Source organism: Gnatocerus cornutus, chromosome 1, assembly GCF_029298725.1.
Source record: "Gnatocerus cornutus isolate USDA-ARS CGAHR chromosome 1, icGnaCorn1.1, whole genome shotgun sequence".
In the NCBI taxonomy this organism is placed as follows: Eukaryota; Metazoa; Arthropoda; class Insecta; order Coleoptera; family Tenebrionidae; genus Gnatocerus; species Gnatocerus cornutus.
In genome coordinates this window covers 19,101,795-19,125,261 of record NC_142233.1, presented here as the reverse complement: position 1 = coordinate 19,125,261, position 23,467 = coordinate 19,101,795, and the positions used below count along the sequence as shown (strand labels likewise).

The 23,467-nt window shown below is 31.3% G+C and overlaps 1 protein-coding gene across 7 annotated transcripts in view; it reads right to left on the bottom strand.

Annotated features, from left to right (window-relative positions):
* Positions 1-6,688: 6,688 nt before the first annotated feature.
* Mctp (multiple C2 domain and transmembrane region protein) overlaps positions 6,689-23,467 on the bottom strand; it is a 126,857-nt gene continuing 110,078 nt past the window's right edge. For 5 of the 7 annotated variants that reach the window (XM_088049952.1, XM_088049951.1, XM_088049955.1 and 2 more), the window contains 8 exons: positions 19,569-19,720; positions 19,362-19,517; positions 19,124-19,310; positions 14,021-14,577; positions 13,748-13,967; positions 8,426-8,532; positions 8,165-8,372; positions 6,689-7,919 (listed from right to left, as the gene is read on the bottom strand). In XM_088049952.1, coding sequence (XP_087906078.1) covers positions 7,761-7,919; positions 8,165-8,372; positions 8,426-8,532; positions 13,748-13,967; positions 14,021-14,577; positions 19,124-19,310; positions 19,362-19,517; positions 19,569-19,720 — 1,746 coding nt within the window. In that variant the 3' untranslated portion in view covers positions 6,689-7,760. The remainder of the gene's footprint in view (positions 7,920-8,164; positions 8,373-8,425; positions 8,533-13,747; positions 13,968-14,020; positions 14,578-19,123; positions 19,311-19,361; positions 19,518-19,568; positions 19,721-23,467) is intronic. The other 2 variants (XM_088049957.1, XM_088049953.1) reach the window with 2 other exon arrangements.

The following is a 23,467-nucleotide window of genomic DNA, read 5'->3' as shown; positions in this document are numbered from 1 at the left end:
GCAATGTTGTCAAATGATTTTTCAGGTGAAAATACAAGAAACAATGAATAAATTACGCTCAAAAGCATCTTATATCATTCAAAGGTGTTAACAGAACCCAATGCAGGAGCTCTAATACTCATAATAATTTCAAACATAAAAATAAAAGTGTTCAAACGTGTCGCTTTGGAACCCTCGGGTTTTTAGAACCTTTACCACCAACGTAATAATAATTTAGCACGCCTGTTTTGGGACACCTGTATAATCACGAAATGAAGTGGATCCGTTTTGGTCGGCAATAAAACTTGAGCCTTGGTAGTTACATTTAATGCGTACATTTTTCGTATAAACCATTAGCACTTGATACGCACTGAAGAAAGTAAATACAAGTCAGTGGCCTAAGGTTGTAGGTAACCTTGTGGTAACGAACTTGACCGACAGCATCTTCACCATGAGATCATCGCAAGACCTGGTCAAGTTATTTTTGATCACCTTGTTGTTTCAATGTCAATGTTATAAACACTAGAAGTACAGTTAAAACTGTAAATCTACGTAAATGTTACTTTTATTTTCATGAATATTAATGCGTTTCAAGGGCAAAAAATAAGTATGTGTACTAACTTTTATAGTAAGTCATAAATTGAACAAAATGTAAGTCGAGCTCTTTGGTTTTTGCTCCAATTATTGGTAGAAATTCGCATCTTATTATGCTCTGTTTCATTTATACTGCTATCGCCGCTAGGAATCTGAAGTGTTTTTAGTCAGGATATCGCTAGCGTGATTCTAATACGAACAAAACGCTTTAGACGTCACGCATAACTTGGTGAGAATTTTTTAGTCGTCTCGCTTGAAAATTGCGAACCTTATGGTCATAAATGACTCTTATTGATAGCTGCATTTTTAAAGGAGTTGCTTATGTTTAGACGTGCACGTTTGGGTGCGCTTTATGCATAAACATTACCCTTTTAGAATTATGGTAATTGTTATTACAGTTTATTGCATAATAAGAGCATAAAATTTAAATTTTTAAAGAGAATTATAAATGAATTAAAGGAGCAGTCCAGAAGGTTAATTTGCTGGTATTTCACATTTACATGGGTAATACTAACAAGCGTAATAAGAATGAGTTATAATGGAACAGACAGATGGGAACGAAACAAAAATATTACATAAATACACAAATTTTTTGTCTACAAGTCCAAATGATTCGATATCTACTTATACTTACCACTCCTTATAACTTATGCTACATTGTGATGAATTTTTTTGAAACAACATTTTTAAATTTGACATTAAATTAAGTGAGTTCTTTTAAAATATATCTAAAAATTAGACTTTAAATCGCATTTGAAAAACTTGGATTGGTAATAAATTCTTGGGAGAAAGTCTCTAAATCAAAAGAATTTTTTCACACACAAGGTGTTATCAGGATGGGATTAAAAAATATTAGAATTCATTATTTTGCAGATTATAGAAGTGTTTCATTGAAAGTGGAACAATATATTATATCTAAAAGGGTAATTTATGGATCAAGTTAGAGAAAACCATCATATCCAAAGGAAGACGAGAAAATGGTTAATATGTAATACAAATTCATGGAAAAGTTTTTCGAAAGTTAACTTTTTTGAGAGGCTTTAAGGAATTTCGACTTTCGTTTATTGTATTTATGTAACTGGTCTGTTATGTAATGGCAAGATTAAAAAACAATAATATGGAGAGACTCAAAATAATATTTTATAGGTAATACTACAGTATTACATCTAATACTGACTACAATTCGTTCCAGAGAATTTTATATTAAAGTAATAGTGCAATTGAAAAATCAAACGTGAGCATTACATTATACAGGTGTCACAGAACTCGTGACCCAGAGAAAAAAGGCTTATGGGTGCAACAATTCTGAACTAAAATTTCTAAACAAAAATTTTCTAGCTCAAAAAATAATCGAGTTAAGACGAAAAAACAGTAGCCAATCCCGAAGCTGAACAGAATTTGAAAATCGGTAACCATGGACAAAGACTATCATTCATTGGTCAGATAAACATTACACTCTCGTTGCCTAGGAAATTAGGGTGGTATTTTACTCCACCTCTAGAATAAGCTTCCAGGATTGGTTGTTAATTTTTAATCAATTATTTTTTTAAATTCACCATCTGTATAGCTGTCGGCACCCTCCTTTGCTCTTTGCGTCATGAGTTCTGGGACATCCTGTAGATACTTATTATTAAAGTGTAGTTTATAAATGTTTCTAGCATCAAGGGAGGCTCTGGAATTCCTGTCGAACACCATTTTGCCGCTTTGTTTTCATAGTGAATATGACTATCTTGAAAATTATTTATAATGTTATTTACGTCAATGACGTTTCAGTTACAATTTTGTGTTCAATTTTTTTATTTTCAGGTTTTAAACCACAGCTAGAACAGTTTATTTCTCAAAACTTACTTTGCTCCATGCTTGAGGTTAACTGCAAATGTCAGTTAAAAAGTGGAAACCCACATTTGTAATGAGCGGCAAATTTCTTTGACATTTCATAGCCATCCTTGATGCTAGAAACATTTATAAACACCTTGTATGTACTTGTTTGCTAAACATTTTAGCCTCATATTAATTTATTGTTCCTTCAATACCTATTACCTACGAATACCTATTAAACATTTTTTATATTTCCAAAGGTAAGAATGTTAGTCATTTTAAGAATACAATTATTGCAATTTAACAAACCTCGGAAATATTGCACATCACAGTAATTAAAAATTGGTTTAGCTTTCAATTAATATACAAACGTAAAAGAAGTTTTCAAAAACCAAAATTTTACAAAATCTGAAATAGATATTACATAACAAGTACGGAAAGTGACCAATTTCGCACGAGTGTAAATGTAGATGTTACACGAGTGCAAGAAAGACACTTTCCGACGAGTTATGTACACTATTTTTCCTACGACCTTCCACATTTGTTACATTTGTATTTCAAAATAACTGTCAATTTTGACAGGTCTGTGCGGAAATATTCATATCACACTAGTGACTTTTACTTTCGGAAGTGGATGTACAAAAACATTAACTTTCGGAGTCATTTAACCGTGTGGAAAATGCCACTTTCATATGGGGTCGTAGGAAAAAAATATTTTTTTTAAGCATTTTGAGAATAATTTTCCAAGCCTTCGAGTTCTCATAAAATTATTATTTCAGGATAATACGGAATTTAAAAACAGTTAAAAACAGTTTATGTAAATATATTGATATTTTGTTATTTTGAAAAACAAATTTCAACATAAGAAACACAGTTTTTGTAGCATTTTTTTGATTTTGAAGATGTATCTTTTAGTAGAATTGAAAGAAGAATTGTGTTATTTAACATGAAAATTCAAATGGCCACTGTTAAAAAACGCACTGTATACTGTTTGCAATCAATCTACCGCAAGTACTTTCCCAGCGGTATGTACGTACGTCAATACGGTAAATCTCTTTAGAGCCCAAGGGCGGTAAGTAAAAGTCAACAAATTCATAATACTAAATACAATGTCTCTTTCACTTTGAGGACAGAAGAATTGCGCAGATTACCGTATCAAATCTTTAGGCCATCGGAATTTTCTCTCATATCCGAAGGATTAGCCGTTTTATCATACGAAAACACGTTGACAATGGTTGTCAGGAACTATACAGCTGTCCTAGAACTCGTAACCCAGAAAAAAAGGCCTAAAAAACGCCTCCGTCACTTTTCATGAGATTTGTGATACTCATTTGCGGCAAGAAAATCACCTTTTCACTGTCTAGGCAGTCAAACGTGACATTTCGAACAATTGGTTTTATTTTGCAAGTTGGCATCGCTGCATAAATGTCAATTGTGTCAATTTGTGTGCCGATTTGGACACCAATGACCTTCGAAAATAATAAAGGCAAATTAATTACGTTAAGATGCCACAAAAATTTTCTGAAACACATTTGAATTTAAATTAATCTGCAATCGTTTGATTTGAATGGGGTGCTACCAACCTATTTCCCAGCTGATGAATTCCCCTAAATGAGGGAATGACGTTTCAAATTCAAACCAACTCGTGACCCAGAGAAAAAAGGCAACAATTCTGAACTAAAATTTCTAAACAAAAATTTTCTAGGTCAAAAAATAATCGAGATAAGACGAAAAAACGGTAGCCAATCCCGAAGCAGAACCGAATTTGATAATCGGTAACTATGGACACAAACTATTATTCATTGGTCGGATAAACATTACATTGTCGTTGCCTAGGAAACTGGGATGGCCTTTTTCTCTACCGCTAGAATAAGCTTCCAGGATTGGTTGTTAATTTTTTATCCTTTCTCGAATACTAATAAACTTAAGCAATTTTTGTTTTAAAATTTACCATCTGTATTGCTGTATTCCTTGTTCTCTGTGTCATGACTTCTAGGACACCTGTATAGTGACAAATCAAGGACAACTGTTTTTTTTACAACTTTATTTTTCAATTATTGTAATACTTCTATAATTTATTGTTATGATTGTACCAGAAACGCCCCAAATGCTTAAAAAAAACTTCTTACTAAATAGGTACTAGTAAGTCGATACTACATCAACTTAGAATTCAAAATTTTTCCACCATTTGTTTTCTGGTGGGTTTCAACTAGGATAAACAATCGTGATTTATGAGGAATGTCAATTTAGGAAAAATACAAAACAAACCAAACTTTTTGTGCATCTGCTATCGCGAAAGCTATTTTTTGAAATATCTATTAATATAATAAATATATCCCGCCTTGTCACTTTCTCGGAATTTTCAGCATAAAAAAACAATGGTTTTCTGTTTGTAAATTATTGTACTGTAAAACTAATACTATCTATTAGTTGTCCTACTTTTCTACCAACTATTCTATTCTGTATTATAAAAACAAATTCTTATCGAACACATTTGAATACGTCACTTTCACATGAATTTATGCAGGAATGACCAAATCATTTGCGGCTCTTTACTTAATATTAGTTTTCGGTACACACTGTAATAGCACCCATTAATCTCGTTGATACGAGATGGAATGTCTTCTAGAATGCGTAGATATTTAGGTTGTGCCATCAACTTGAATTGTTGTCATCATAACCGGAATCAAAATGCGCTAGTCGGTTGCTTTAAAAGAAGTTTTACCATTATAATTATCTTTGTATTTATCACAAGAAGAATTGGCAAGGACGGTGTAACTGTGAATAATTGCGTTGATTATGGCCTAGAAAATTTAAATACTTGGCATTACTGTTGTAATTGAATTACATGTCAGATATGTGGTGTTTTTTTTTTGGTAAGAGAAGGGATCCTGTTTTCACTCTTATTATTTAGATTTTTTAAAAATGCACGAGTTATTATCTTAGCACTGATTCGCTTGATTAGTTCCAAAAGAAAGACAAGCCTTTAAAGATGATGTATTCGCTGCATTCCAATGATTTCTCTGTTTGTGTTCGCTCTAATTCAACAGCTGTCTAGTATGACTTATGGGTACAATAAGTGTGGTCAATCATGAAGAAATAACAATAAGACTTGAATAATAACGTGTGATCCACAAAATTTTTTTTTAGGGTAGGCTTTGACCAAATTTACGTAAGTCGAGAAAAAATTTGACAGTAGTTTGACATTCGTCATTTGATTTAAGGCTATAGTTTATCCGGTGAGAGATTGGGATATTTCGACAGTTGACATATAGGTTGGTAGCAAATTATGCTACAAAATACACTAAAAACACTAAATTCCTACGCGAAATGGGTTGACAGGGTTGTCAGTAACTGGGGTTATTTTGTTATTTTAAATTTCGCGCGTTTGGTACACTTTTTATCGCGTAGATTTAGTGACTTTCTGTCATTCAATCTCTCACCGTACAAACTATAGTAGGGTAGACCGGGGCAGGTTTGGACACTTTTTTTTTTACTGCCGCTGTTTAAAGGTTTTTTTAGATATTAAATTGATTAATTTTTTTACATATGCCGGAATTATTTGGAAATCATGGTGTAAAATATGGTGGTAAAAAAACCATCCCAAAGGGGTTAAAAAAATGTATTTTTACATACATGTATTGGTCCTAATGTACCCCACGCTGGGGCAGATTTGGACTAGGCTAGGGCACATGTGGACAAGTTTTTTTGATGTACGATCTTAAAGAAAATAAGTTAGCAGGTAATTTAGAATATTGAAATAGGTTTTTGAAAATAAAGCTAGGCACTTAATTCTACTGTATATTAAACTTTTTGAAGGAAACATCAAATTTTATGTATGCAGCAAGTCTGGCTGAACCTTTAATTTCGTATGGTTTGGGCAGTTTTGTTACAATGTCTTCTGTAGGAAGTCTATCTGATGTCGTCTATGGAGGGGAAATAAAATCCATAATTTTTGGGTTGGCGCAAAAATTTTATTTCATATTCATGACAGCACATCTTCAACTCTTTCTGCAAAATGCAAAATCTTTTTCTTAGTGGCAAATTTCACCAAGACGAAGTCTCAATACCTATCTCTTCATCATCTAGAATCTTGTCTGGTGAATATTCTTCGTCAAAATCTAAATCAATATCCGAATCAACACTCATTTGTTGGATTAATTCTTCGGTTAAGCTTTCGGTATCAGGTGGGATAAAAATCTCCGAGTGTGGCTAGTGGCTATATTAAAAAATCCACTTCAAACAAAATAGGATTTAGGATTATGATGCAGGTATAATAAAAAACAGTACACTGGACGTATTTTTTAATAGTAAAAATGATAATTACAATATAATCAAATTATTACATTATTCGATATCACTTTCCTTGCAATTGGCAAAAATAACGCAACAGACGTTATCGTGCAATAAAATCTGAATTAGTATTGTGCGAAAAACACTTAGAGTAAGTACACATGTAATGGAATAAGTACAACAAATTTAAGAATCACAAAGTTTGAGTGAAAGACAAAGAATGCACCTTGAGTGGTCAAGAAGAATCTCTTTGTTAAAAATATTCATAAATTTATAAGCACCATTTCCCGTAACTTTTTCATACATATAGAACTAACTATGCGCGAAAAAAACGGAAGTTTTTGAGAAGTTTAGGCTTCATAGTAGTCCTAGGCACTAAATAAAAATCTACCAGATCTAAACTAAATTCACGTGTTTTGGAAGAACTGAACTGGACATGTTTAGTTTGGTGTTGATTTAGTAGTGCACGAAAATGTAAATTTCGCGAATTTTCCCACCGATCGTTGTGAAAATGTGAGTTAATTAGGTTTCAAACTATTGTTGGTTTGGTAGTGTACGGTTAGTTATTTCGTGGCTAATTAGTGAAAAATTCCGAAATTTACACCAGTTAAGTGCGTTTTAACATTTATGTTCTATAACTAATCACGTGGGTAGAAAAATACAAAATCTTAAAATTTAAGGTCGATGGCGCAAATTCTTACGAATAAATAAGCCAATGGATCTACTTTCATGGTGCCAAGAAAAAGCGATCTTTAGTTCGTTTTTCCCGGTCAACTACCGTTTTGACGATTTAAATTAGAACTGTAACGACAACAATGACAACAACACTTTAAATTTTTAAATTTTCTTTCTTATAATTCGTTTAATATCGTTAAAGCTTAAAACCGAAGCATTAAACTTAAGAACTTGTCATAAATAATCGAGCGGGCACTCGAACTCTCACTATAATTGCCTCATGGTTTTTAGACTACAATAATCTACGACACAGAAATGTAAAGATTTTAATCAGCCTTTTCTTTGATTTTATCAAAACGGATACGCCAGTTGTCGCGCAAACCTACAAATTTCGTCTTCCACTAGGAGGTTTTATGCTTCTTCTTTGGATCCCGGCGACGATCTGCATCTGTATTCATCAAAAGCTTCAGATCCTTGTAGTCCAGCTGTAAGTACCATTCAAACACTGTTATTCGACCCCAATTGGTTGATAGCGCCGCTGCCAATAATTTTATCCACATCTGCACAGGTGTTGTATTTACTCGAACGAAATTATTTATGCAAGGTCTCAAAGCTGAGACCAACACTTATGAAACACCAATGCCCCAAAAGAAAGTGTTAGTAAATTTTGAAAATTATTCGAGAATTGAGTTCCCAGAGACCACCAACCCCACATTTAGTTAAGAAGGTTAAATTACTACTTAACGCCTAAGAAGCAGATGGGATAGAAATTAGTGACAATGACGCAATAGATGTTAGTACTCACCAGCATTTCGTCGTCAGGAACTCTTGATAGAAGATCCATCACTTCATTATTGGGAACAACATGTGGACGAAGAATTCGGCGAAGGAACTTGTTAGTACCCCATAACATCAGCAAATAACGAATTGGCATAAAGTACAGAACAACGAAGGCTAACAGGAGTAAAGTTATCGCTATCCATGATAAATATGGAACAGTGAAGTTGAACATGCTGAAATAATTATGTAAGAAAAAAGTTTCTATATTAAATGGGTGGTGAAGTACTTTTTTACACTTTCTAGAAGAGAAGCGATACGTCCTATTGCATTCTGGACGCTTTGGGTCACTTCTTGAATTGCTTGGAGACGCTCTTTTAAGCTTTTCTTTTCTTCCTATTGGCAAAGTAAAATCAATTAGTAATGACCGGTTATAAAGTAGTGAAGTAACCATTATTATGAGTATTGACGGATGTTAAGAAAATGATCAACCGCCGTTACAAAAGAGTTCGAGTCGGTATTCATTTATGGTTGATGAATTACAAGATTGTTAGTGGGTATGAAATTGTTACCTATTTAACAGACGATGTTGTCATACACCACGAATATTAAAAGTACGATTTTCCCTACTTTTCCATCTTCGATCGCTATTATACAAGGTGTTTATAAATGTTTCTAGCATCAAGGGTAGCTATGAAATGTCAAAGAAATTAGCCGCTCATTAGAAATGTGGGTTTAGATTTTTCATCTGACATTTGTAGTTAACCTCAATCATAGAGCAAAGTAAGTTTTGAGAAGAAAACTGTTCCACTTGTCATTTGAAACCTGAAAATCAAAAATTTTGACACAAAACCGTAACAAAAGCGTCGTTAACGTAAATAACATAAATAATTTTCAAGATAGTTATATTCACTATGAAAACAAAGCGGCAAAGTAGTGCATAACAGGAATTCCAGAGCCACCCTTGAAACATTTATAAACACCTCGTATGATACTTTAGCACGATCTGGGTCAAAATTTTTGCCCATCCAAGAAAATGAAAGAATGAAAGGTTTTATACGATCTCTCGTGATGTGTTTTGATCAAGTTAACGACTTATTTCAACTCAAATTAGAAACTTTACGCTTATATGTATTGTGTGTTTGCTTTTTACTCAGTTTCGTAATTTTTCTAAAAATGGCTTTCGCTAAATTAATTTTTGTCATGATTGGTTAGTAAAATATGAAGGGAACTTATAATAGTTATTTAATAAACTAGTTTGTTAATGAAGGCGATTAATGCTCGACACTGTTTAAAGCACGAACGAGCGAAGCGAGTGAGTGTCTTTAATAGTGGAGATCATTAATCGCCCATTAACAAACGAGTTTATTACAACGTTTTATCGTTGACCACACAATACCTTTATTTGGGTGACAAAATGGGCAAAAGTTTCACGGAAAAATCATTATGATAAAAAAACATCGTTACCATTAAAAAAAATGACATGCGAATTTTATCATCAAGTGTCACCATTTTGAAAAAGTTCTTGCTGAAGTCGTAATTATGGACCTGGAAAATTGTGATAATTACCGAGTAAAAGTAAATATTCAGAAATAGAAACATAGTTGAAGATAATGCCGTAGTTTTTGTTTTATTTCTGTGTGTATTTCTGGTTGCATATGTCAAAATGTCAAAATTACAAAAAGAGCTGCATAACGAAAAAGAGTGCGTTAATGACACCCATTAACGCATCCTTTTTCAGACAAACTGATTCATTAATATCGACATTAATAAGAGGTCAACGATAAAATTTGTTGACAGATAAAAACGAGGATCATGAGGATAATAATAAGAGAAATTAAAATTCAGAGTACATAATTTTTGAGTAGTTTAGAAGAATAAGCAAATGAGTAAAAACAACATAACTCAAAGTAACAGTTCTAAAGCAACAAATTGAGAAGTTATTGTATTATTATAAAATGTTAAATGAAGATTTTGGTTGTGCCTGCAATAAAGAAGAGATAGTTTTTAAACATTTGTTGCAATTTTGCTTTAATCTTTTAATTTTGAATTGTCACTTTGAGATTTATGAGTATTGTTCAATAGTACAGTAGCCATTAACTTGATAACTCGTTATTTACTTATCAATATTTAAAAAAATATATATATTTTTTATTTTTTTTAATAAAATATTGCTTGGCGCTATTACAATTATTACTAATCGATCCTCACCACGGTGATACTCGTACCTTAATGTCTGCAGTCCATAAATGACTTTGTTGTATTTTGTGTTGCAGAATGTTAAATAAATTTCTCAATTTTCAGTGCGACGTCACATCACGCGCGAACGTTTGAGGCACTCTCCTACTTGAAATAGCTGGTTTGAAACTAAACCTTATGTTTAACGTCTTTAAGGATCAAAATATTCAAGCATCTTTTTGCTAGCAAATTGTTCTTTTATTTGAAATATTTAAGGAACTTGGACCTACGGCTGTTAAACCTTTACACATTGTCTTTCTAAAAAGCATATAAACTTGGAATATTGGGTAAAATATTCCAAAAGACAGCGAATTAAAAGTTTACTGCAATGCGTCTGCTGGGGTGTGTTCATAAATTGAAACGTCTGTTGGAGCGTGTGACATTCTGATATCGATATCTCGCTTATTTTTAAGAGTAAACTTAAGTTATTATACATCATTGTACGCAGAATTTTACGCAGATTCTAAATCTGGGATTTAAATTCAGATCCGACAACAAATAACTGAGTTATGGCCGATCAAAGTTTCGGAAAGTTGATTTTCATTTTTCCTCATTTTTCGTAATATTTAAAGTTAAATATCTCGGAAACTATTTGAGATATTGAGATGCGGTATGCGCCATTCTTTTTCTCGACTCATTTTACCTTGGAAAATGTTATCAAAAGCCCAAAATTCGATAGTCGATTTTTCGCGAAAAAAAATTCCGACTCAAACGATGAAAATTTTTCATTTTTTTTAATTTTTGGTCATAGCTTGTAAACTATTTGTCCGATCGATCTCAAATTTAGCCAGTAGATAGATTTCGAGCTCCTCTTTCGACTGATGTATAATTCAAAGCTATTAAGCGTCGTTTTCATTTTGGAAACATTGATTGAAATTTACCCTAAAATGACGTTTTCAAAACAGTTTTTGACCAATGCCTCGTTTATTTATTAAGAAAATTCAACAAATCAGGGCTTATTTTACGCAGAATGTCACGCTGGATCCAAAAACATGAGAATTTTTAACTTTCGTCATCAAATAACTGAGTTATGGTCGTTTGAATTTTTGGGTTGTCGCCAGAGGGCCAAATTTTTGAAGGTTTGAAACAAATCGTGCTCGATATCTCGGAAACTATTTCAGATATTGAGATGCGGTTTGCGCCATCGTTTTTCTCGCGATTTTTTACATTAGAAAAAGTTCTATGATTTTTCTACAGTCGAAATTTGCAAATTTTCGTAAAAAATCATGACTACAACTATGCCAAAGTTCTGATATCGCTACCTCGCTTATTTTTTAGAGTAAAGTTAAGTTATTATACATCAGTGTACACAGAATTTTCCGCAGATTCCAAATCTGGGATTTTAATTTAGATCCGACAACAAATAACTAAGTTATGGCCAATCAAAGTTTCGGAAAGTTGATTTTCATTTTTTCTCATGTTTTCTAATTTTTAAAGTTAAATATCTCGGAAACTATTTGAGATATTGAGATGCGGTTTGCGCCATTCATTTTCTCGGCTCATTTTACGTTAGAAAATCTTAGCAAAAGCCCAAAATTCGATAGTCGATTTTTCGCGAAAAAAAAAATCCGACTCAAACGATGAAAATTTTTCATTTTTTTTATTTTTGGCCATAACTCGTAAAGTATTTGTCCGATAGATTTCAAATTTGGCCAGTAGATAGATTTTAAGCTCCTCTTTCGACTGATGTATAATTCAAAGCTATTAAACGTTATTTTCACTTTGAAAACACACCCTAAAATGATGTTTTCAAAACAGTCTTTGGTCAATGCCTCGTTTATTTATTAAGCAAACTCAACAAATCTGGGCTCACTTTACGCAGGATGTCACGCTGAATCCAAAAACATGAGAATTTTCAATTTTCGTCAACAAATAACTGAGTTATGAATTTTCGCAAAAATTGATGACTAAAACTATGTCAAACTTTTGATATCCATATCTCGCTTATTTTTTCGAGTAAACTTAAGTTATTATACATCAGTGTACGCAGAATTTTCCGTAGATTCCAAATCTGGGATTTAAATTCAGATTCGACAACAAATAACTGAGTTATGGCCGATCAAAGTCTCGGAAAGTTGATTTTTATTTTTCCTCTTTTTTCCTAATTTGTCCGATCGATCTCAAATTTGGCCAGTAGATAGATCTCGAGCTTCTTTTTCGATTTAGGAATTTGACCAAAATAATTGGTGCGGGAGAAGCTGGTTGATATTATAAAATGTACACTTTTTTAGTAAACAAAGAATTTTTAAAAAATGTATTTTTCTAAACTAAAAAATTAAAGCACAATTTTCAACGGGGTGCGGAGACCTATTTTCAGGTTCAAAGGGGTGCGGCTTACTTGAAAGGTTAAGAAACAATGATTTATGGCAACAAACATTTGACGTGCATTTGAAATCCAAGACATTTTTTCATCGGAGTCCGGCGATTTTTGAGTCGAAAGTCGAGTGACAGAAAGCATTGCGCATCTTTATGAACGCTTTTGTGTCACATTTTACACAAACTTTACACAGAGTGATTTTTATGAACGCAGCCCTGAGTGGATCCCGTGCTTTATCTAACTTTGTTACGCTATTGGCTACTTCAATTTCTCCGCTGTCTCTCATTGGTCGCCTAGGACCGTGAATTACAGATCGATCTTATTTCGGAAATTCCAATCTAAACTCTAAAAATTGTTCCATTCTTTCACGACTAGAGCAAAGTAAAAAGGTTTCAGAATCTTGGATAGGCATTTTCATTCCTTAAATATCAAGCTATTATCAAGTTTCATGTCTTTTCCGCAGGACAATGCAATTTTAGGCCCCGAAAGTAACGCGACAACGCGGGAAACGCTTTGTTTTACTTCAATTTATGCAATCACTTGGCGGTAGGCGGCGCTGAAGTCAAATGTGCGATATCCCTAATAGGGAGAAAAATGCCAACATAACGTTCAAAATATATAGCCTGCCTATAATGCACATTTAATTGATCACACGCTACAGATATTTATTATGGAAAGTCTGTATAATTTCCATTCACAAAACATAAAAGTTACTAAGGTTGGCGAATACAAAACTTCCTAAACGTGGCAGTTGGCGAGAGTGGTAACTAAATGGGCATTTCAAATTCTAATGTCAAAAGTTCAATTTCAAAATTTTAAATTCGACTTGAGGTATCAATTGGATCTTTAACACTTCCCTCAGGTAAGTTATGTGTTCAATATTCTAAAAAATGTGTAATTGTAATAAAAGCAACATACTGCACTTTTCTGTTTGCTAAAATTGAGATGAAATTTGAATTTAAAATTGAGTTTAAACACTTTAAACCACTATACGTTTTACAATTGGTACCCACTACATAAACCCAATTTCAATCAATGCAATCCTTTAATACCCACCTTTTCTTTATCCTCATCCTCGTCATCGTCTATATCCGACTCTGCAGTTTCATCCCACGGAATCGAAGTCGGTCCTGCTAGCATTTTCACAACATACTGCTTTATAAATACCGATAATATAACAAACGGCAACCACCACGGCTCAAAATAATAACAAAATACAAGAAAGCACCCCAAAGCAATAAAACTCTGAATTTTCGATTCCCACTCGAAAAGGTTCCTGAAAAAAATCGTTGTAACTCAGATGTTTCGCTTAACTTACGATGAATTTACTGGAAGAGTTTTCCGAATTCATAAAAATGCATAACGAAAACTTTCAGCCTTAAAACATTCCTCACGAAAACTTGACGTTTGAATTTGACTTCGCTTTGCATGTACTTTTCCTCTTTAGGGTTCAGCGTTCTTATGCATGCTCTAATTGGATTCCATACTACGTTCATTTCTAGCAAAATCTGAGGGTTGTTTCCTTTTGCTCGACTACGCAGCTTTCGATCTTTCAGTGCGTACCACTTCTTTTCGCCATTTTTTATTCTGAGCAAAGGAATGACTACTTTTCCTAGAAACTCTACTTTATGGTCGCGATCTTCATCAAACACTGTGAGCTCGAGAACGTTGTTGATGTCTTTGACGTTGAAAGTGAAAATCTTCTGCCAGGATGGTGAGAGAGTTTTGTATTCGGTTTGTGTTTGAAGACGGGCGTTTCCTAATTCGAGGACACAGAAAGGGTCGCTTTTTCCGCCCAAGTCGGCGGCGGCGAGACCTGTGGCTCTGTACACTTTGACTGTCACATGACCCACGTCTTTGAGGTTGTGGAAAGTGCGGTGCCACACCTACAAAGGATTATTAGTTACGGTGGTTTAAGCAGAAGATACTTAGAAAGCCAAACACTCATGCAATTTTTTATAATTAAATAGTATATTTTCGTCCTAACTCGATTATCTTTTGCCTTTAACAATTTTCGTTTTCAAATTTTGGTTTTGTAAGGCTGGCTGCATGTACTGTTTCCTCTGGGTCGCAAGTTCTGGCACATCCTGTATACAGGGTGAGTCAAGCTTGCGTTGTTCATCTGTGAGGCTTTTATAAACAATTATTTCATTATTTCACTTTAGTGTCAAATTTTGATGAGCATTTTAGTAAGCTATTAATCTAATTTTAAATTTTTGGTCGCGGTGTTGTAAACTTACGTTTTTTTTTCTGAAAATGATTGAAGTTGCAATGTCGGACTTAAAAATTTATAGTTACCATTGTCTTTCAAAATATGAAGATTAAACTTCTGAGGTACCGAAAATATTCACCACAAATCTTCGATTGTTGCTAAGCAATCAAGATTATATTCATTAACCCAGTGGCGAACTGGAAATTTTGACCAAATATTTGATTAATTTTATCTCTAAAGAGAGGACTTTCAGATAGAGCATTTTTTGTCAATTTATTCTACTTATTTATCTTCACCAATTACCGTGTTTTGTTTGGTAGTACACAGGTGTCCCAGAACACTCGCACTTCCTTTTAACGGGAAATTCTTTTTCAAAATCTCAGTTGATTGTTGTATCGCACAATGTTCAGGCTCTTGCAGTTTTCGAGTTACAAGCACTTTAAGTTGGCCAATCACAGCTCATAAATCGCTAGATGGCATTTTGTTGCTACGTAACCTGCGAAAAATTGTCCTTAAATTGCACGAAATGCGCTATAATTGGTCAACTTTAAATGCTTGTAACTTGAATACTATAAATGCCTGGACATTGTGCGATACGGCAATCAACTCAGATTTTGATAGAGAATTTCGCCAATAAGAGGAAGTGCGCGAGTTCTGGGACACCTGTATTTCAAAAACATCCTCTATGTAAAAAACAATGATTTTAATTTTCAGAATCTACAAATGCCCAAAACTTTTTTCCTTTTTTTAATAGAACATTCTGTATATTTTTAGTATCTTTAATAGTTTTTTTGTATTGTTAATATCAAGTTTTTTGCATCATATGTTACATGAATTTCTCAAAAACCATGAAATACTTTATGCATAGCGCTATCGAAATTGACAATCTACATTATATTGTTAGTTACAGTTGTTGAAATTTTAACTTTACACCCATTTGGGTTGTAAAAACTACCGAAAGCCCGCTGGGCCGTAAAACAATAAGCGTCAAATGTGTCAAACGGGTCAAAGACTAGAATTTTTTCTTTTTTTTGACCTCTGACAAAAACTATTTACATAACAAGTACGGAAAGTGACCAATTTCGCACGAGTGTGAATGTAGATGCACGAGGCGCCAGCCGAATGCAGATATTACATGAGTGCAAGAAAGACACTTTCCGACGAGTTATGTACACTATTTTTCCTACGACCTTCCATCATCAGAAAGAAACCATTCTTGACAATAGTTCATTTCTTATCATTTCTAAATGTTATTTTTCTACGACTTTATATAAAAGTAAAAGTTCCACTTAATTAGATGGTTGATGTTTTTGAATATCTATTAATGAAAATAAAAGTCACTAGTGTGATATGAATATATTCGCACAGACCTGTCAAAATTGGCTTGTCAGAAACGACCTAACCAAATCATTTTTACCATTATGCATGTTGTTTTACAGTGAATCATCTAGATATTTGAGACAAAAATTTAAGAGTTACATTTATATTTCAAAATAACTGTCAATTTTGACAGGTCTGTGCGGATATATTCATATCACACTAGTGACTTTTACTCTCGTAAATGGATGTACAAAATCATCAACTTTTGGAGTCATTTAACCGTGTAGAAAATGCCACTTTCATATGGAATCGTAAGAAAAAACTTATTACGCCCTTAAACGAATTAATGTCCTGTTTCTTCGGACTTTAACTTCGTCTGTTGGCGTAATTTATCTCTTTCGGCCCTCTGTACGTAAATAACTATTTAATAAATAAACCTCTAAATGTCAGAAGCAATATTTAAAATGACGTTACCACGTAGTAATTTTTGAAAATATAATATATTTATATTATATAATATATTTATTTCTAATTGCAAAGTCTGTTGTAAGAATTTTTTAAAACTTTTTAACTTTTTTTTGTAATTAAATTTGAAAATTAAGAAACCAATATCCAACAAATACAGAATCCAGCCACCAAAATCGTCTTTAATTTCAAAAATAACAATTTGCAATTTTGCCTTCCAGAATCTAACGCAAAAATTTGTTTTTTTTAGTCATTAAGAAGTAAAATTTTAAGGGATTTTTGAGTTTTTGTGGAAACACTTGTTAATTCAAATTCTTTTCAACAACTATAACAAAAAGATCTTAGTTTTCACTTTATGCAAATAGCGGTTTTATCAAGTTACACTGCATTAAATCTAAAATGACAACTGAACTGTTTTTATCATATTTATATTGACAAAAATTAAACGGCGATTGGTTCCACAAAACCCTTGAAAATCGTTAAAAATTACATTTTTAGGCGACTTAAACTCAAAATGGAATTTTTAGGCCTCAAAAGCGGCCTAAAAGTAGTCTTTTCCGGCCGATCTGTGGTGGCGCCATCTATCCATAGTCTTGCATATTACATCAAGATACCGACATTACCCCCAATTTTATAATTATTTGCGTAAAATCAAATCGACAAACTACTGTAAAGTGCAACAAAGACGGGTTGAATTATTGAAAATAAACATGTATAGCAATGCTGCTGCAACAACATCAAAAAGCATGCCGAAACGGCAAATGTAAATAAAGAAAATATGAACTTTACAATTATTCAGTTGTAATAAATGATTAAATCAATAAATCATAAATAAAAATTAATTAACTTGTAAATTCAATGATGTCGACTAAAAAATCTTGTGTGTATCACGGCCAAAAAGTGCCATTTTGCCCGCGGCTATCGCCTCGGCCATTAAAAAAAGGCTCGGCCAAAAAAAACACTTTTTGGCCTTGGTACACAAATAGCTATTTTAAGGCGCTGCGACCCCAAAACTACCGGTGATTAAAAACAATAATAAGATAAAGTATAAGAACAACTTAGTTTAGCATTAGAACAGTTACTATTTTGGGCATATGATGAAAATAGCACGCTATATTTAGAGTTTTTTTATCCAATTACTTCGTCGCCTCTCACGGAATCTACATGATTAAACTTTTTCTGTTTTGGGCAATACCTAGCAAGAGAGATATATACAGGGTGATTTTTAAAAAACGGCAGGCGTTGTAGAATTTTTATTTATGAACCGATTTCAAAAATTTAAAAGCAAACTAAAGGGTTTTTAATTTACTATAAATTGATGATTTTGAAATTTTTCTAAAAATCTTTTGGGCAATATTTAACTATCTTATTTTAACTTGGCACCCATATTTTTTTTTCATAATTTGGAAGATATTAATTTTCTTGATTCAGAAATGTGTCATATGTTCTACTTTTACAAAAAAATGTTAAAAAATTATCAAAAATGAAAAAATTTAGGCAATATAAATTGATTGTTTTGTAGATTTCGAGCTCTTTGCGAATTCAAGCCAGAAAACTGCGAAAATCAGCGAGAAATCGTCGTGTCGCATCGAAATAAGCGGATTTTTCTAAGAAATCTGATGATTTCGTGCAGATTTCTGCCGTTTTCTTGCAATGCGGCCGTTGAATCTTGATAAAAAATTAATTTCTCGCTAATTTTCGCAGTTTTCTGGCTTGAATTCGTGAAGAAAAGTTCGAAATCTAGATGCGTGGTGTCAAATAACACAATACGGTTATTGTAATGTCAAAAACCAGGAAATAACAGAAAGAACAATTTTTTTTTCAACAAGATGGGGCTACACCTTTCAACGCACGAATTAATTAAATTAGATAGATGTTTTTCTGATTTGTAATTATTATTGTCTTTTGTTAATAATAATTAAAAGAGATTGCCAATCCTTTCTGTTATTTGCAGCTTTTTGACGTTACAATAACGGCATTCTTTTATTTGACACCATGCACCTAGATTTTATTAATTTTTTTATTGCTAATTTTTTTTCAATTTTGATAATTTTTTTTTAAATATTTTTTTGTAAAAGTAGAACATATTACACATTCTGAATCAAGAAAATTAATATCTTCCTAATTATAAAAAAAAGTTGAATATCGCCCAAAAGATACTAAGCCATTTAGACAAATTCTAAAATCATCAGTTTATAGTAAATTAAAAACCACTTAAATTGAAATCGGTTCATAAATAAAAATTCTACAACGCCTGCCGTTTTTTAAAAATCACACTGTATATATCGCCCACTTGTTTATTTTCATCATTCTCTTTAATTTAGCGGTGGAAGTTTTCCATTCATGTCCTCCTACTCGATGTGCCACTTTTTCACCCTTCCTCCCTCACGTACAAACATTCACCCGCATTCGCCCTTTTTTGCAATTATATTTACATATCGATTGATGAGATTTTCCCGTTCCCTGGGATTTTCCTCGTAAGTGGTCAGATCTGATATGGTTTCTGAGGCAGTTGTTCCGCTGATGGTTAGAAGTAAATGTAGAGAACCAGCGCCTTCTTCTAATTCCTGCCACAGACTATGCGTCTTTTCCCGTTCCAATGTCGTTAAATCAATGACACACCTAAAGATTTATTGTTAATAACAGTTAACAACCCTAATAAAACCCTCTTGCCTTCCAATAAAGTCGTCTCGTGATCTGTCTTTATCCCATACTGTGATTTCCAGTTGTTGATCGCCATCGTCGTAGAGATGAAGGTCGAATTGTTCTAACCATCTCGGATTTAATGATCTCCATACTATTCTACTTTTGTACTTTTCATTACCTAACCTAAAATTAATGAGGTTGAAATAAAAGTGTGGGTTGCATTGTTTATCTCACCTAAATTTTACGTAAGGGTCGGAAGTTCCCGTTTCGGGATCACATGCTAATAAATGTTTCCCTTCTACTAATGCTATGGTCACTACGGAACTCCAAATTTGAGATTTCAGTCGCTTGTTTAAATCTGATATTCTGCTATTCTTCTGAAAGTACTGAAAGGGTAAAAATATAGTTCCCATTACGAAACTGAAGTGCAAGATAAAGAAGTGCAAAAGAACGGCTTAATCATTTAATAGTACCATAATTATGGTGTTTTTTGTTTAGATGTTTGTTTGCGACAGCCTCGGAAAGAATGTACACGCGGCGAGTTAGCAGTAAACAAGAAAATGCTGAACGCTTTTTTTTTCAATGACAATGGCGATACGCAAAATGCCGTCTTTCATAACGCTGAAAAGTTACCAACGAGATTTACTGGTAAACACGCTATAAATATGCAATGAAAAGTCGAACAGTTAATTAAAATTGCCTCAACCTCAAAACTCTATTAAGCAAGGTTTCCTGACAACTAACTGATTTGCTTCGGTTAAGAGGAGGCGTCCTGTTTTGCTCTTACGGAGATTCAATGCTCATTTCAAACTACGATATCTTCGTTACTATGAAACAAAAACGAATGGAATGTTCAAAATATTTTCTAGACATTATCCGGGGCAAAAGTTTAAAAAAGATGTTTAATCACCTAAAAATTAATTTGGTGTTTCTTCTCAGCGACCCAAATTTCCAGTAGATCCGCAGCTAAAAGAAAAATTAAAAATCGACTCCGGATAATGTCTAGATTTCCAAATTGTGAATTGAAAACAGCGTTCTAATTTATTTATAAATAAATGAGCTATGGCAATTTTAAAATTCTTGATTGAAATTTTCTCTGAATTCTGGTAATTTATGACCAGCTATTAGAAGTAAACTTAATCCATTATTCATTTATGGCGGTCGCCCTTGCAAGTACTTAGACCAGACCTTTCTTCAATTCTTTTTAAATATGTGCAATAAACCATTTAGGTACTTTTTTCCACTCAAACAATGTAGAGTTGGATAAGTTGAAAGACACCATTCATTTGAATAAGTATAATTAATTAAAATATCACTTATGTAATTATGGACCGGTTTACACAATAATTTAATTAAATTAATCTTTCAAATATTTTGAAGATTTAATTTACCTTCAGGAAATTCTTATGTTATTGCCTTTAGAAAATGTACATAAGCAAATTAAAAATTTTAAGATTCTAACATTTTCAGGATTCTGAGTTTGAACAAAATACTGTCTTTCAGCGGATTTTAATTTCTATTTCATTTATTACTCAAAAGTCATAAGGTGTCTAATTTTATCTTTTTGTGAACTAAAATAGCGAAAACATCCTAACTGTGTCAACATTTTTTTACTTAGAATACACCCCAGTAGCATTAAATATGCAATACATATGATTCTAATGTTCAGGAAATATTCAAATATTTTTATATATTTAAAATATTAATATTATATTTTGTATATATTATAAATATAATATATATTTTACAATATTTATGAAATATTAAGTATATGTAAAAAAAATTATATTGTAAATCTGATTTATTCACAATATTTAATAAATATTGTAAACATATCCAATTTACAATATTATTTTTACAATATTTATAAAATATCAATTTTATGTAATAAAAATAATATTGTAAGCATGATTTATTCACAATATTTAATAAATATTGTAAAACAATTGAATTTACTATATTATTTTTACAATATTTATAAAATATCAATTATATGTAATAAAAATAATATTGTAAGCTTGATTTATTCACAATATTTAATAAATATTGTAAAACAATTGAATTTACTATATTATGTTTATAATATTTATAAAATTTCAAGTATATGTAATAAAAATAATATTGTAAGCTTGATTTATTCACAATATTTAATAAATATTGTAAAACAATTGAATTTACTATATTATTTTTACAATATTTATAAAATATCAATTATATGTAATAAAAATAATATTGTAAGCTTGATTTATTCACAATATTTAATAAATATTGTAAAACAATTGAATTTACTATATTATGTTTATAATATTTATAAAATTTCAAGTATATGTAATAAAAATAATATTGTAAGCTTGATTTATTCACAATATTTAATAAATATTGTAAAACAATTGAATTTACTATATTATTTTTACAATATTTATAAAATATCAATTATATGTAATAAAAATAATATTGTAAGCTTGATTTATTCACAATATTTAATAAATATTGTAAAACAATTGAATTTGCTATATTCTGTTTATAATATTTATAAAATTTCAAGTATATGTAATAAAAATAATATTGTAAGCTTGATTTATTCACAATATTTAATAAATATTGTAAAACAATTGAATTTACTATATTATTTTTACAATATTTATAAAATATCAATTATATGTAATAAAAATAATATTGTAAGCTTGATTTATTCACAATATTTAATAAATATTGTAAAACAATTGAATTTGCTATATTCTGTTTATAATATTTATAAAATTTCAAGTATATGTAATAAAAATAATATTGTAAGCTTGATTTATTCACAATATTTAATAAATATTGTAAAACAATTGAATTTACTATATTATTTTTACAATATTTATAAAATATCAATTATATGTAATAAAAATAATATTGTAAGCTTGATTTATTCACAATATTTAATAAATATTGTAAAACAATTGAATTTGCTATATTCTGTTTATAATATTTATAAAATTTCAAGTATATGTAATAAAAATAATATTGTAAGCTTGATTTATTCACAATATTTAATAAATATTGTAAAACAATTGAATTTACTATATTATTTTTACAATATTTATAAAATATCAATTATATGTAATAAAAATAATATTGTAAGCTTGATTTATTCACAATATTTAATAAATATTGTAAAACAATTGAATTTGCTATATTCTGTTTATAATATTTATAAAATTTCAAGTATATGTAATAAAAATAATATTGTAAGCTTGATTTATTCACAATATTTAATAAATATTGTAAAACAATTGAATTTGCTATATTCTGTCTACAATATTTATTAAATATCAAGTATATGTAATAAAAATAATATTGTAGATTCGATCCACTCACAATATTTAATAAATATTGTAAATAAGTCGTAATTACAATATTATTTTTGAAATACATAGATAATATATGGTCTATATTTCATTTAATATATTGGACACAATTTGCAAACTGTGGAATATAAAATAATTAGTATAGCATAGCTCTGCAGTACAAATACCTCTATTTTTATTTTAATCTGCATGTTATGATTTTACCATCGGTAAAATTAATAATATTCAAATCTTTCGTTCGTTACTCAGATGAATACGAATTCGTACGAGTGAAACCGATGTAACGCGAAACAAACGCACAACTGCTAACCTTGAAAGTCTGGAAGCGTGTGGTTTGTAGCGTCTTATAACATTTGCATGGGACGAGATCTCTGCAGGTGTCTCTGCTTTTTCACCGCTTTTGTGAACAATAAGGTAAGTGCTTATTTAAAATTATTAACAAAATGTTTTCAAAATCCCTTGCGACACAATATTCAGGCAGGTTTTTATAACAGTATATTTTCAGCTTCTACACGATTAAGACATTGCAATGCCACGGATGAAGAAATCAAAGTTAATATAAGTTTGTTTTTGGCCTCTGCCAAACAACGTCTCCCAAAGTGAAGGAAGAATAAGTTTATTATTAGGTCAACTTATTTCATTCATCATTATTTTTTTATTTTTAGTATATTCTTAGTTTTATATGTATTATTGTTAAGTTTCTTTTGTTTTTTGTTCTTTTGTTTAAATAATATTATAAATTGTATAAATTTATATATAATATATATATATACATATATA